The sequence below is a fragment of the Notolabrus celidotus genome, chromosome 2 (assembly GCF_009762535.1).
Source record: "Notolabrus celidotus isolate fNotCel1 chromosome 2, fNotCel1.pri, whole genome shotgun sequence".
NCBI lineage: Eukaryota > Metazoa > Chordata > Actinopteri > Labriformes > Labridae > Notolabrus > Notolabrus celidotus.
The window spans coordinates 11736990-11750943 of NC_048273.1; the positions used below are offsets into that span (position 1 = coordinate 11736990).

Genomic DNA, 13954 nt, shown 5'->3' on the forward strand with positions numbered 1-13954 from the left:
AGGTGCTTTTTACCTTGTGATAAGCAAAAGAAATATGCCAATAGAACAAGTGAAAATTTGCTTGGTAAGATTTCTTAAAATAAGACGTAATATTTCAAAATCTGTGATCTTAAAATTAGTAGGGAAAACTTATTTTAAGCAATATTTTACCAGTATTTTAAAGCTTAGTGTCTCAGAATAAGCCAGGAATGCTAACAATTAGTATTTTTTTACATTGAAAAAAAGATTTTTGCACTCATAAATTTCATGTCAACTTCTTCATTTGAGATATATTTGCCTTAATTTGAGTTGTATTATAGCGGCACTTCTCTAGGTATAAGACCATATTGTGCTTGAAATAAGATTACAAAGTTTAATTTGAGCATTTTGAGATAAAATGTCTTCTCATAGTGAGCTGGATATACTATTATTCAGTCATGTTGTTGAGGATAAGCCAGCTATGCTCAAAAGTAGGTGTTACATTGTGTGCGTGTAGTTTGAGGATGTATATTTTTATCTGATTTAGAAGAAACAGTGCCTGAAAACTGTAAACCACCCCTAAAAACAACAACGTTTCTTTCTTTCTTTTATCAATGGAGCTTTTTTCTGATAGATTCTCAAATAAAATCCATTTACTTAAATCAAGTAAAGTGTTTGTCTTAATTCAAGATTATCCGTCTTCTACAAATACATTCTAAGCTTGAAAAATGTATGAAATGTAAAATAAACCTTGTTCCTCCTAAATTACAACTCAAAACAAGATAATTTCAAGATTGTTTGACTTAACAAGATATATAAGATGCATTGTCTTAAAACAAGTCCCTCTATCTTGCTCAAATGTTACTTGTTAAATAAATGTATCTTAAATCAAGTGGGATAAGACATTTTGACTAAAAATGAGACAATTTCACTTGGTAAGAATTTGAGTTTTTGCAGTGAAGAGACTGCAGGTGGAGACAGAGGCTGGAGATTTCTGGAAGAGTTAACAGGTGGAGTCAGCAGCTCAGCTTTTTGTTAGAGGCTGCAGTTGGAGTTGGCTCCTGCTGGTATTTGGTAGAAACTGGAGAGTGAAGGCATGAATTGCAGCAGTCTGCCACAAACTGCAAGTGGAAGCAATTTCAAGTTGCTGGCACAGGCTTCAGTTGATAGCATTGATGGTAGTTGTTCTCCATATTGTACTAGTGGAGGTAGAGGCTGCTGGTGTCTCACACAGGCTGTAGGTTGGGTAGTGGCCAAGGTTGGCAGAGACAGAGGGTTTGTAGCTGCAGGGGCTGCAGTCATAGTGGTGGCTGTGTTGTTTCTCAGCAGGGGCTGGAGGAGGAAGCATGGGAAGCAGCTGTCTTTTATGAGGAGATGGTTTTGGAACAAGTTTTAAGGTTGTTGGCAGAGGTAGCAGATGGAGTCAGCAGCTTAGTTTACTGCAAGAGTCTTCAGTTGGAGACAGCAACCGCTGGTGTCTAGTGGACACAAGACACAAAAGCATGGACAGCCACTTACAGACACAAAATGTGGGTTGAGGTGCCAGCAAAAGTTTCAGATGGAGGTTTTAAGGTGCGTTTCTTTAACATAGTCCAGGTTTGGTGGAGGTGTACACTTATGGTTGCCAGCAGAGCCTGAAGCTGGAGGCCTGATTTTTTGCAGAGGCAGCTGCTGAAAGCAGAGGTTAAAGGAAGTTGGCAGAGGCTGCAGATTTTAAGCATCTACTGGAACTGGTAGTGACTGCTAATCCTGGAAAAGGCTTGAGTTTGAGTTGGTGGCTTCTATTATATATTGCAGAAGCTGCTGTTGGAGGCATGGGCCATAACTTTGAGTAACAATTTGCATGTGGAGGCAGAGGCAGTTTGCTTACAGAGACTTGAGTTGAAAATATTAGAAGCTGTTTCTGTATTTGACAGGTGGATGAACAGGATGCCGATTTCTGGCAGGGGCCTCAAGTTCAGATTGTGGGCAAAGTTTGCTGACAGAGGCTGCAGACGGGTCTAGCATTTCACGCTGCTTGAAGAGTCTACACTTGGAGGCAGCTGCTAGAGGGGTTTAAAAAAGTCCAAGTTGGAGGCTGAGGTTGGAGGTGGTTCTTTTGGCTGCAGCCCTCAATCACAGATTACAGGCAGGGTTAAATCTAACAAATGGTGGCAGAGGCTTCAGTTGGTTGGGGTGGCTGTTGGTGTGTTGCACAGGCCAAAGTTGGACAAATGGACTAAGCTGTCAGCCAAAACCTGCAGGTACAGATTGGTGAAGGTTGCTGGAAGAGAGACTTTGGTCAATGGCATTGATTGCACCTTGTTGTTGGTTGTTGGCAGAGGCATACTTAGGTAGAATTGGCGACCGATGTCCTTTCTATTTTGCAGGTGGAGGACATTTTTTGGCAGGGACTGTAGGTGGAGCTGGCAGCCTGCATGAGTTTAGACATTATGCTCTGGTCTTCAGCCTTCAGCCATAATTTCCAGATGCAGTTTTCTGGTTGTGCTTTGTGCTGTGGCAGAGACCTGAATTGGTAATTGTGGCAGTTGGTGCAAGACTGAGACTAAACTTAGAGGCTTGAGGTACATCTCTTACCAAAAGCTGCAACCAGAGCCAGCTGTGGGTTGTTATCAGAGGCGTAAGTTGCTGTGATTGAAGGTAGTTGTTATTCATGTTCTGGAAGTGATGGTTTTAAATTGTGTTTTATGACAGTGGCTGCAGTAAAGGCTGGGCTGTTTATGTCTGACAGAGGTCCATGTTTGCTACATAAGCTGCAGCTTTATGGTATCAACTGCAGGTGGAGGTACGTGCAGGTTCCTGGCAGAGGCACCCCCTTTCCACTAAAACCGCCCTGGTGTTAGTTTTGGGCTGGTGCTAGTGCTAGTTCAGAGTTGGTTCATTTTTGTAACCTCCTTAGAACCAGCTTTTTCCGCAGGCGAGGGCCACAAGACAGCCATATCAAGATAACCCTACCGCCAGCCCTTGATGGAAATGGTTCTTTCATCTAGCCCAACAAAGAGTTGGTGCTACTCTGGAACCTTTTTTCTGGTTTAGGGGTTGAAAATAAAAATAACTGGTTCCAGACTAGGCACTGGCTCAGAACCGTCTGGAATGATTGCTGTAAATGAGTTTCTTGCTGTCAGACTGTCAAACTGCTCCACACTGCTATGCTGAGGGACTATTGAGTATTACACTACTTTATCAAGGGACTCCACTCTGTCTTCTCTAATGCTGCTACTGCCCTATAGTGTTAGTCTTAGTTTTGTTATTTATTTATTGCCTGAGTACCATACTGGTTTTATAGTTTTTCTAAGTGTTTATTGGTTTTTACATTGCTCACTATTTTTATAGGTATCTATTTATTTACTTACTTATTACAAATAGAATACTTATTAACTGGACAGAGTATTGAATTTTGTTATTTCAAGTTAACATGGTCAGAATGACAAATAAGGTATCCTTGATCCTTGATTAAGTGAACTTCTTTAAACTTGCAGAACAGGGGAAATGTTACTGTTGCTTTATGTTCATACAGAAGCACACATGAAAAATAATGTTTATAGGAGGGATTTTTGTGGCCTCTGGTGATGTTACTGCAGGTAGCACAATGTAGCCTCCAGCTGCTGGCATGCAGTAGATATGAGGAGTGGCTTCTGAAGGTCTGGTAAGCTCACCCCTGTGTAACACGTGTGATGGTTGTTTTTATTTGAGCACCATGTTTGATTAGAAAGAACATTGTGTGATAAAAAAAACCAAGGTATATTTCAGCTGCCTTGATTTCTACTCTGTTTTGAAGCAAGTCATTTATGAGGCATTGAGCAACGTGTAAAAAGCTGTTTATAAGAGAATCAAATTTGCCAATAAAATGTGAAAAAAATGCTTCAAAACCTTTTCAGAGAGATGTTATATACATATATTTTTTACGTTTATCATTAATAACAAGGACAAAGAAAACAGCATAAACAGGGATGCTAATCCCAAATAATTTATGTTAAAACAACCAACACAGAATGAAAAGCAAACAAGAAGGTCCCCAGGACATACGTCAAGACTTTAACTTCAGAACTAAATACAATTTAACATCACAAAGCATTTTGATCTTTATAGTTTATTATACTTTTGTCTGTCACAGTTCAAAGAATCAAGGAAACATTTAGGCTGATGTGAGCAGATTTCTTGACAGAAGACAAAATTAAACCTTCTAATTCTTGAGTCCAGGGTAAAATGTGCAAGAGAAAATGCAAAAACACAGGAAACAACCCTAAATATCTGCAATAAAAATCTACAAGAAAACAGGAGAAGTTTGATGATGAAGAAATGAGACTGAATACGCAGGGTAATGAGACACAGGTGAAAACAATTAGGGCAAGGCACCTAATTAAAAAAAAGACAGAAAATAAACAAAGGCAGACGTAAAAATGACACACTGGGGGCAAGAACTGAAGAAATAAAACAGGAAACACTGAAAACTAAATTCAGGAACCTGAGAGTGCCATACACTCACAAGATTTACAAGAAACTAAAGTTAATTGGTAACAACTGACAATGACAACAAAACAACACAGTTAAAAATAAAACCAATAACTCAAGCATGAAATGGCACCACAAGTTGATATCCAGTTCAACGCACCCTAGCATACACCTTGAATGGGTGCGGCACGCGTGTAATTCCCGTGACTCCTCCTTGATCAAGCTTAACTCCATCAGGAACAGAGAAAGAAAACTTCTGCATTAAACCAACGAAAAACAGAAACAGCTCCATCCTGGCAAGACCTTCTCCAAGACACACTCGTTTCCCTAAAATGACAAAAATAACAACACACATAAAGGTCTGAGGGTTCAAGAGGGAACTTTAATTATAGTTTGGATCATTATTAGATTTTAGGAAAAAAGTGCCCTACCTGCAGAGAAAGGCATGAAAGCTTCCCTCTTCAAAAACTTCCCCTCAGAGTCGAGGAAGTGTCCGGGGTTGAAGATGTCTGGAGTCTCCCATTCAGTCTTGTCAAACAGGACAGAGGTCAGGATTGGTAACAGACTTGTACCCTGAAAAACAACATCTTTAAGTTAACATCAAGTGATGCTTCCAAAACCAGTATTTACATTTTTGAGATGTTCCACTTAAGATATGAAATGACAAAATGCACCTTGGGGATGAAGTAACCACCAAGTGTTGTGTCCTTGTTGGCCATTCTGAATGCATTGAGAGGAACGATATTTCCAAATCTCTGAATCTCATGGATGACAGCATCAGTGTAGGGCAGGTTAGGTCTGTCGGCCATAGTGGGCAGGCGGCTCTGTCCAATCACTGTGTCTATCTCTGCCTGGACTTTGGCTAAAAATAATGAAAAAGATTAAACTAAGCCTTTGGTGGTAAGAGTACAATTTGAAATAACATCTGAATTCCATACATTTTTTCACATAATGAAGTCCAATCATTTATTATTCAACCAGCAACCTCAAAATAACTCCAGCATGGACAGATGAAAAGACTAAATATTAAAATAAAAATGTATGGGCGTTTGAGATTTCTTCAAAACGGAACTGTAAGAATTCAAACTCCTTAGCTTTTTTTTTTGCAAAGAAGGGTCAACACTTCTGTCCTCTAATTTCTAGCACTAATGTAGTCTACTTTTAACTCAATGTGTCATCTGTTAGGATGTTTTATCTGATTTGCTGCAACAAAGCTTTTCCCATGAACCACGTCAACTCATCATATGTGGACTTTTGCCATTCATTTCCTCAGATCAAATTTTAAGGAAAAAAATATAAATAAAAATGAAAAAAATACTGGTCTTTCACGTAGACTGTATAATACATGGATGTAGTCTGACTGACACTCACTGGTTTCTGAAGCCTATTGTCGGTGGTTGCCATGTTGGAAGAGTGACTCAGCCTAACAACGACGGAACTAACTACAGGCAAAAAGGAAGAGTTAAGGCAGGCTTTTAGCCTCCTTGCTAACATCTACGCCTGTCGCACCTGATCATTAAAAAAATTCTCCCCTGTACAGAGTGTGTGGTTAGAAAAATCAACAATTCAGACCAGAGTCGTTTTATGTTCCAGGCTGTAAACATGTTAATTGCTTTGCTGTAAAGATTGTCTCTTTGAATGCGTATGTAAGTGGATCTTGGAGCCGGCCTCAACTGGACACTGGAGGAACTGCAGTTTTTAACACTTCCTAATTGTCTTCATTTCTCATGGTTAGAGGCTGCCGCTTGGTCATTCATAACCAACATAGACAAACCGCTATACAGCACTATCGTTCTGTTTGGAAATGCCCCAAAAACTTTTAACATTTCATTTTAAGTTAGCTCTTGCCCAAATTGTATTGAGTATATCTTAATCTCATATTGTTAACACAAGCCTTCATGGTTATGGCTAGAAATGTTTCATTTAAGAATGCACTGATAATTCAGTTGAACATTGGTATCAGCTGATATTTTTCCCCGTTGACAGACATCAGCCCATCTGATGGTAATGGACCATGGACCAATATCAGGAGCCAGTGTTTATCTGTTGTTACTCATTAATGTAATGCTCGTAAACGAGGGTCACTAAGTGCTGATTCAGAGAGGATTTTAATCAGACAGAAGAGGGCACCTTTTGGACAAACTGATATGTTTTCACAATCAAATGTAAAGGAAAATGCCAACACCCAATGTGGGAGAATTATCCGTCTTTGAGAAAGATATGCAACATGCAGTTTGGAAGACTTGCTCCAGTCACATTTCAAGAGGAGGGACTACTCACAACAATTTAAAAACATTAGATCTCATAACTAATTTGAGAATCAGAAACAAAAAATAAATGAAATAAATGATAAAGAACAAGGCTATGGAAATTGCCTTCTGGCTAAATTGTTATTTTTAAAATCATTATCTTAATGGACTTTGAGTTCTACAATCCATGCATATATTGTTTGGATGATAATTTTAGCATTTAGCATAAAGGACTGCTATGCTAAAGTAATATTGTTAGCACTGTGGTGGTTAGTATGGTTATTGTTAGAAATGTTTGCAGGCTAATCATAGAGTTTAGCTCATAGGGAAAATTCAAATAAACTCTCACAGAGCTGCTACCATGGTCTTGTTTTCTTGCTGTTTTGCAGTTGAGTAAAGGCATTGCATTTCACTTACACTGAATGTCCGGGTTGCTGATGAGGTAAACCAAAGCCCAGAGCATAGTGTTGGAGGTTGTCTCTGTTCCAGCCAGGAACAGGTCCAAAGAGCATGCAGCTAGATTGGCCTCGCTGAAGCCCATAGTGGTCTCTTTATGCTGTTCATAAATGCAGAGAGGATAAAGAGAGAATAACTGGGGGTTTAAAGAAAAGGGCTTTAATGTGCTATACAGTGCGATACGTGAGGAGTGCATTTCTTCACTTACTTTTTCCATTTCAATGATAAAAGCATCAATGTAGTCCCGGGGATTGTTGGGGTCCAGATCTATCTTGTGCTTTTGTACCTCCCGACTGATGAATCCATAGACGGTGTCAAAGTGGCTGAAAATTTTGTTGTGAGGACCTGGCAAATGCTTCATCAGTGCAGGGAACGATTCATAAACCTACATGCAGAAAACAGATGTTGGAAACGGAACTTTCATCAGCATTATCTCAAATGTTTGTGACAGATTTTTTCATGGACACTTGCATCTCCGAGTCAAGGAGTACCAACTTTCACAATGCCAGAATGTCATGTATTATTAACCTACCCAGCCCCATATGGAGCCCTCCAGCATCATTTCCTCTGACATACATTTCAGCATGTGCTGGAGCTCGTGGTCGCTGTAGTCGTACCGCTTCCCCATCACCAGCTGGCAAATGACATTGGACGTAGCTTTGTAGAAAACATTTGCTGGGTTGAAAGTGTCACCTGTAGGAAAGGAGTCCACAGTTAGACCACGCTGTAATGCTGAAGACATACTGCTGATGATGATAAAGTGTTGAACTCATTGTAAACAACCTTTCTCCTTCTCGATCTCTTCCTGCAGGTGTCTGATCTCCTCGCTGATACTCTGCTCCACTATGTTTTTGCCCAGGCCAAAGCTACGTAAGGTAGACAAGGCAAAGCGTCGCTGTCTCTTCCATGTTTCCCCATTGCTCATAAACAGACCACCTAGATAAATGCATGCAGATGAAAAAGGGTTATTGGCTCACTCTTTTTCTGTACACTATAAATTGAGAGTGAGAGATTTGTAAACCTGAGGTCCTGGAGTAATTCCTGTCCTGGATTGCACTGAATGGTCGATCCACAAAGTTCTCAGCTTGTGTCACAATGGCCTCCTTCACCGCCTTGTAGCCAGACACTAACACCATCTTTTCACTGCCAAGACGGACGCTGAATACACTCCCATAAATATCAGCCAGCTGCAGACAATGATTTTACTGAAGTGAGCATGTTGATTGTGAATTCAATAAATCTACTTCATAAATACCAGTAAATCAAAACATGCTCAGCAAATGTGTTGACTGTTTTAATAAATCTAAACTGTGTTAGAGGAGCAGCTCACTAATCATCACAGTTAACCTTTGATCCAGGAAATCATTTTCTAAAAATTGTTAGGAATAAAAAAAATTGTGATAAACTTTACCTTGGTAAAATAAATGTGTGGATGTTTACTGTCCACACTAAAGATATTCCCCACAAGTGGTAAAGCCAACGGTCCAGGAGGATATTTAGAAGGGTTCCGTGTTTTGAGATAGTCTGCTATTATGATAAAAATAAAAAGGAACAGGAGTAGTCCCTTGAAGTCTAAACCTAGTAAAAAATTATAAAGCCACATTGTTACAGAGAGAAACTAGCAGCAGGGGGAAGCTGTTCTTCTGTCCAACTTGAAGCCCAAATGGTTCTACTATGCCTGTTAACTCTTTATTTTGTTCTTATAATCTTCTCATATAATGACTACCCACTCAGATTACAGAACATGAACAAACAACCAGAGTGAGTACAAAGGTGCCTGTGACAGTGTTGTTACATAACCTGGAGCAGACACACTATACCTTAACAGACTTTTTTTTTAAACAACAAAGTCAAGTATAGTTTCAGCACATTTCCAGCACAAAGGGTTTCTGATTTGTTAGACACACTATAGGTAGAGGGGTGCAGTTTTGTTTTTTTCATTTGCACTCATTAGAAAGGCACTCTTATTTATAGTCCTCCTTCTGTTTTCTTCATATGTTGATTTAAAAACACTTGTTGGCCCTCTTCAGTTGTTTCACCTGGTTTGTAATCACAATCTTAAAGGTGACATATCACGCTTTTTTCATCAATATATATTGGTCTAAGAGGTCCCCAAAACATGTCTTTAAAGTTTATGCTCAAAAAAACACTTTGAAATCAGATTTTGGCATGCCTGAAAAGTCCTCTTCTTCAGTCCTCCTCAGAACACTCTGTTTTCCCTCTGACCACGCCCCCTCAGGAAGTGGATGTGCCTCGGCTCTCCAGCACATTGATCTAATGTTTACATGTTGGCTGAATATACACGGCTGCTCAGAGATCGCGTTACTTCAACCCTCTGAATCTGATCCTGACGGAGAGGCGCCTGTAGCACGACCTTTCTGAAAGATTGGTCATAGATTTAATGTTTCTTGTTGTTTTATTTATCAGTATGTAGACGTGTGTCTTGGTACACAGCTACGAACATGTAGCTATGTGGCTATGCTAACTAGCGCTAGCACTTATCCATGATAAATAAAAATCATCCACTAGATCTTCAAATCTGCAGACGTGGGGAGTAAAACCGACCTCTGCCAGAAAGGCAGCAGGACCTTTCTGAAGGATTGGTCACAGATTTAGTGTTTCTTGTTGTTTTATTTGTCAGTATGTCGACGTGTGTCTTGGTACACAGCTACAGCTACAGCTACAGCTATGAACATGTAGCTATGTGGCTATGCTAATTAGCGCTAGCACTTATCCATGACAAATAAAAATCATCCACTAGATCTTCAAATCTGCAGACGTGGGGAGTAAAACCGACCTTTGTGTTTATTAAGACAGCCTACAACTAGCATGCCTCCCTCCTAAGCTCCTTGTTAGCACACATTTGTGCAGGTAATGAAAAACAGGGGAGGGATTCAGTATTATTTTATACAGTCTATGGGCTGAACAAGCTCCGAGCTCTGACTCCGTGACAGACCGGCAATTGTTGTTACGTAACAAAAACACGGAAGTCTGAAACGGCTCGTTTCACACACATTTACAGAAAGGTGTAGAAATCAAAACAGGGGCAGAATGGATTTTTTTCATTCTCGGGGGGTTTGTAGACATGCCAGGGAAACATATTTCAGGTAGAGAACCATTAAAAAGTCAATTTTGCATGATATGTCACCTTTAATTGTCATTGTAATAAATTAAGGTATTGCAATATAGCTCAGAACTTAAGCATCATAGGACAATGTTTTCAAATGAAATCCAACTCGAGTGACTTACATATGTCAAGATATTTCAAGGCTTAGTATTGACAATCCTGAAATCTTAACCTAATTTTAAGCACTTTGTAGAGTTTGCTTGTGTTAAAGGCACCACTGTATATTCTTAAAATACACCCCAGACATCTCTAATTATTTGTTATTTGATGTATCTGGACAATCCAGGGATTATACTAAAATCTTAAATGATTTAAGAATGAAATAAACAATTTTACTAGAGTTTATTGGAGTTTTGTCCAGTCTTAAAAATGATTGTTTGAGTTACCAGTATTAAGGATATGTGAAAGTAATGAAGGTACTTTTTAGTGTTTGTGTGAAATATTCCTTACCCCACCTGTTATGTTCAGTTAATTCCACCATTTAGGGGCAACAGAAGAGAAGAGTTGAGCTAGTGATTTTGAGGCCTTATGTGCTTGAAGCACTAGGCGCTTTTCAGAGGCTGAGCGTAGCGGGCGAGAAGATCAGTAGACCTGGATGAGGGGTTCCAGGTAAACTGGAGCGGTTTTGGTTACTGCTTTGTAAGTCATGATTAGAGTTTTTTTATCTGATGCGATGCTTGAGTTTGGTTCTGTTTCTGTTTGCTTGAGTTTGGTTCTGGTTCTATTTGCTTGAGTTGGTTCTGATTCTGTTTACTTGAGTTTGGTGAGAATGGTTTTGTAACAGAATAAATGCACAAAATTGGGAAATTATAAGGCTTCTCATAAAAACACTGTAAGTAAAAGGGTTTTCAGAATCAGAATCAGAATCAGCTTTATTGGCCAGGTTTGCTTGAACACACAAGGAATTTGACTTAGGTAAACTTCAACACACAAACCATTAGTTTTTTGCAAAGTTAAGGTAAAATATACGGCTACAAAAGATCCGAAATTAAGAGCTGTTCCAGAGTCGAAAGAGCCGGCTCTCTGAAAAGAGCCGAACTTCTATTGAACAACAGAGGGAGCAGTTTGGGGTTCAGTGTCTTTCCCAAGGACACTTCGGCATTTGACTGCAGGAGCTGAGATCGAAAAGAGACAAGCTGTCAGCCATTAGAACAGTGAGGGACAAGTGGGTAGAGCAACTTCCACTACTCTATAACCCAGGCCCTAAGGTCACAGTGGATGAAAGGCTAGTGGCATTCAGAGGTTCCTTCAATTTAAGGCAATATATGCCTTCCCAACCAGCTAAATAAAGCATCAAAATCTGGGCAGCATGTGACAGAAGAGGTGTCTCGGGTTAATTTATCAACATCTGTCAGGTCCAGGTATGTGTTTATACATTTGTATCTTATCCATCCATTACACCTAGGTGAAAGTAGTTTTTAAAAGCTTGTTCACCATATTAGTCTCTTTTAGTTGTTCATCATGCTTTTAAAACGTCTTTTTTGCTTAAGGAGGTTCCTGACTCAGTTAAACAACTTAGAAGTGTTTGATTTTAGCCATGATCATAGCTTTTAAAATGTTCTTAATGACAGGTAAAAGAGCTTCATTGGTTCCTTTATATCTGAAGAATCTCAAAAATGCCAACATCTGGTCAGAATCAGAGGTGGACACAAGTAAAAGCTTTCAGTATGCCACCCTGACATTTTGAGGACCTGGTCATGCTGTTTGGTTTCACAGACTGTGTCCTTTCGGGCCTGGTTAAGGAAATCTGTCAGTCAGTCTGGGAGACTCTGTTTTTTCCTGCAAAATGGATGAACTTAGAAGAAGAAACTACATCAACCTGCCCAGGATATTACCAGTAGGCAGGGGCAGTGTCCTTTGTGTGCATCCTTAGCCTGGAATTTGTTCTCAAGGTATACAGGTTACTTAGTTAGGAGAGATTTAAAAAATACCTCAGCACTGTATTTTCTATCAGTACAAGTCATGTCATTGTTCTCAGTCCAGCCCACATGTCCTGTTATTTTAACTCAACTCTGCCCTTGTATTGTCTCTTACCAATGAGTTAAGCTCTCCAGATCTCTTTGGATACGGGACAAGACATTGATCTCGTGTTTTCTAGTGAAAGACTTTTTCATGACGAACATTTCCACTTATTTTAGCGAAATTAAACAGGTGGATCTTATCCGTAACAAGTACTCTGTTTTATCAACTTTCTCTGAAAGCAATCACAGTTGGCCTGCTAGCACATTGTGACACTGGAACTGGGTGAGGATTAATGTCATGAGTTACACCCAGGATTTTCCAGATAAGAGAAGGAAAAAATTCTGGAGTCAAAAATATTGCTCAGAGGGGGTACTCCAATAACTTCCCTATTGAAAGTCTGCTAACAGATCTTGGTGAGTGAAACCAGATGTATGAAAAAATGGAATTAAAACGGCTTTTTGTTGCTTTTAGTGATGTGCCTTAAGGTAGCACAATGTCATATCATGGTGTGTGCCCACTGACAAGTGATTTACGTTGTACTTTATAGTATACAACTGTTTTCTTTAAATGCGTGGTTTTGACACAATGGGGCAGAAAAAACTGTTGAAAAGTGGCTCTGCCGGCACAGGGAACAGGAAGGCTGCAATAAGCAATGAATGTAAACATATATTCAGCTTTGTGCATTGGGTACACACCGTCAGTCTGCAGGCTCTAAGCAGTGATGAGGAGTGGCTTATGAAGGTCTGATAGGCTGGGTTCTTTCTAATACACTTCAAGGTTGATTATAATTTTGAGTAATGTAGTTACTGGGTTCAAAATGAGAGAAAACTGTGTGTAATTTAGGGTTAAGCGGCATTGACTCTGTTTTTTTATGTAAATTGTGAGTTATAAATAAAAAATCTTGTTTGTTTGTGATATAAATAATTATCCATGAAGATGTTTAAAGGTTTTTTTTTTTATCATTTTATTTGTTTGTTTTTAAAAAAAAGACATGATTTAAAGGGGACATATCACGCTTTTTTCATCAATATATATTGGTCTAAGAGGTCCGAAAAACATGTATTTAAAGTTTATGCTCAAAAAAACACTTTGAAATCAGATTTTGGCATGCCTGAAAAGTCCTCTTCTTCATTCCTCATCAGAACACTCTGTTTTCCCTCTGACCACGCCCCCTCCGGAAGTGGATGTGCCTCGGCTCTCCAGCACGTTGATCTAATGTTTACATGTTGGCTGAATATACACGGCTGCTCAGAGATCGCGTTACTTCAGCCCTCTGAATCTGATCCTGACGGAGAGGCGCCTGTAGCAGGACCTTTCTGAAGGATTGGTCATAGATTTAGTGTTTCTTGTTGTTTTATTTATCAGTATGTAGACGTGTGTCTTGGTACACAGCTACGAACATGTAGCTATGTGGCTATGCTAACTAGCGCTAGCACTTATCCATGATAAATCATCCACTAGATCTTCAAATCTGCAGACGTGGGGAGTAAAACCGACCTCTGCCAGAAAGGCAGCAGGACCTTTTATGAAGGATTGGTCACAGATTTAGTGTTTCTTGTTGTTTTATTTGTCAGTATGTCGACGTGTGTCTTGGTACACAGCTACAGCTACAGCTACAGCTATGAACATATAGCTATGTGGCTATGCTAATTAGCGCTAGCACTTATCCATGACAAATAAAAATCATCCACTATATCTTCAAATCTGCAGACGTGGGGAGTAAAACCAACCTTTGTGTTTATTAAGAAAG

The 13954-nt window shown here is 39.5% G+C and overlaps 1 protein-coding gene across 1 annotated transcript; it reads right to left on the reverse strand.

Moving 5' to 3' along the window:
• Nucleotides 1–3891: 3891 nt before the first annotated feature.
• On the reverse strand, nt 3892–8767 carry LOC117828054 (cytochrome P450 2J6-like). Its single transcript, XM_034705031.1, has 9 exons — nt 8527–8767; nt 8137–8302; nt 7899–8051; nt 7648–7808; nt 7324–7500; nt 7077–7215; nt 5085–5272; nt 4842–4983; nt 3892–4737 (listed from the first exon to the last, which is right to left on the reverse strand). The coding sequence occupies exons 1-9, from the start codon at nt 8716–8718 to the stop codon at nt 4562–4564; spliced, it is 1494 nt and encodes a 497-aa protein (XP_034560922.1). The 5' UTR covers nt 8719–8767; the 3' UTR covers nt 3892–4561.
• Between the last annotated feature and the right edge of the window lie 5187 nt (nt 8768–13954).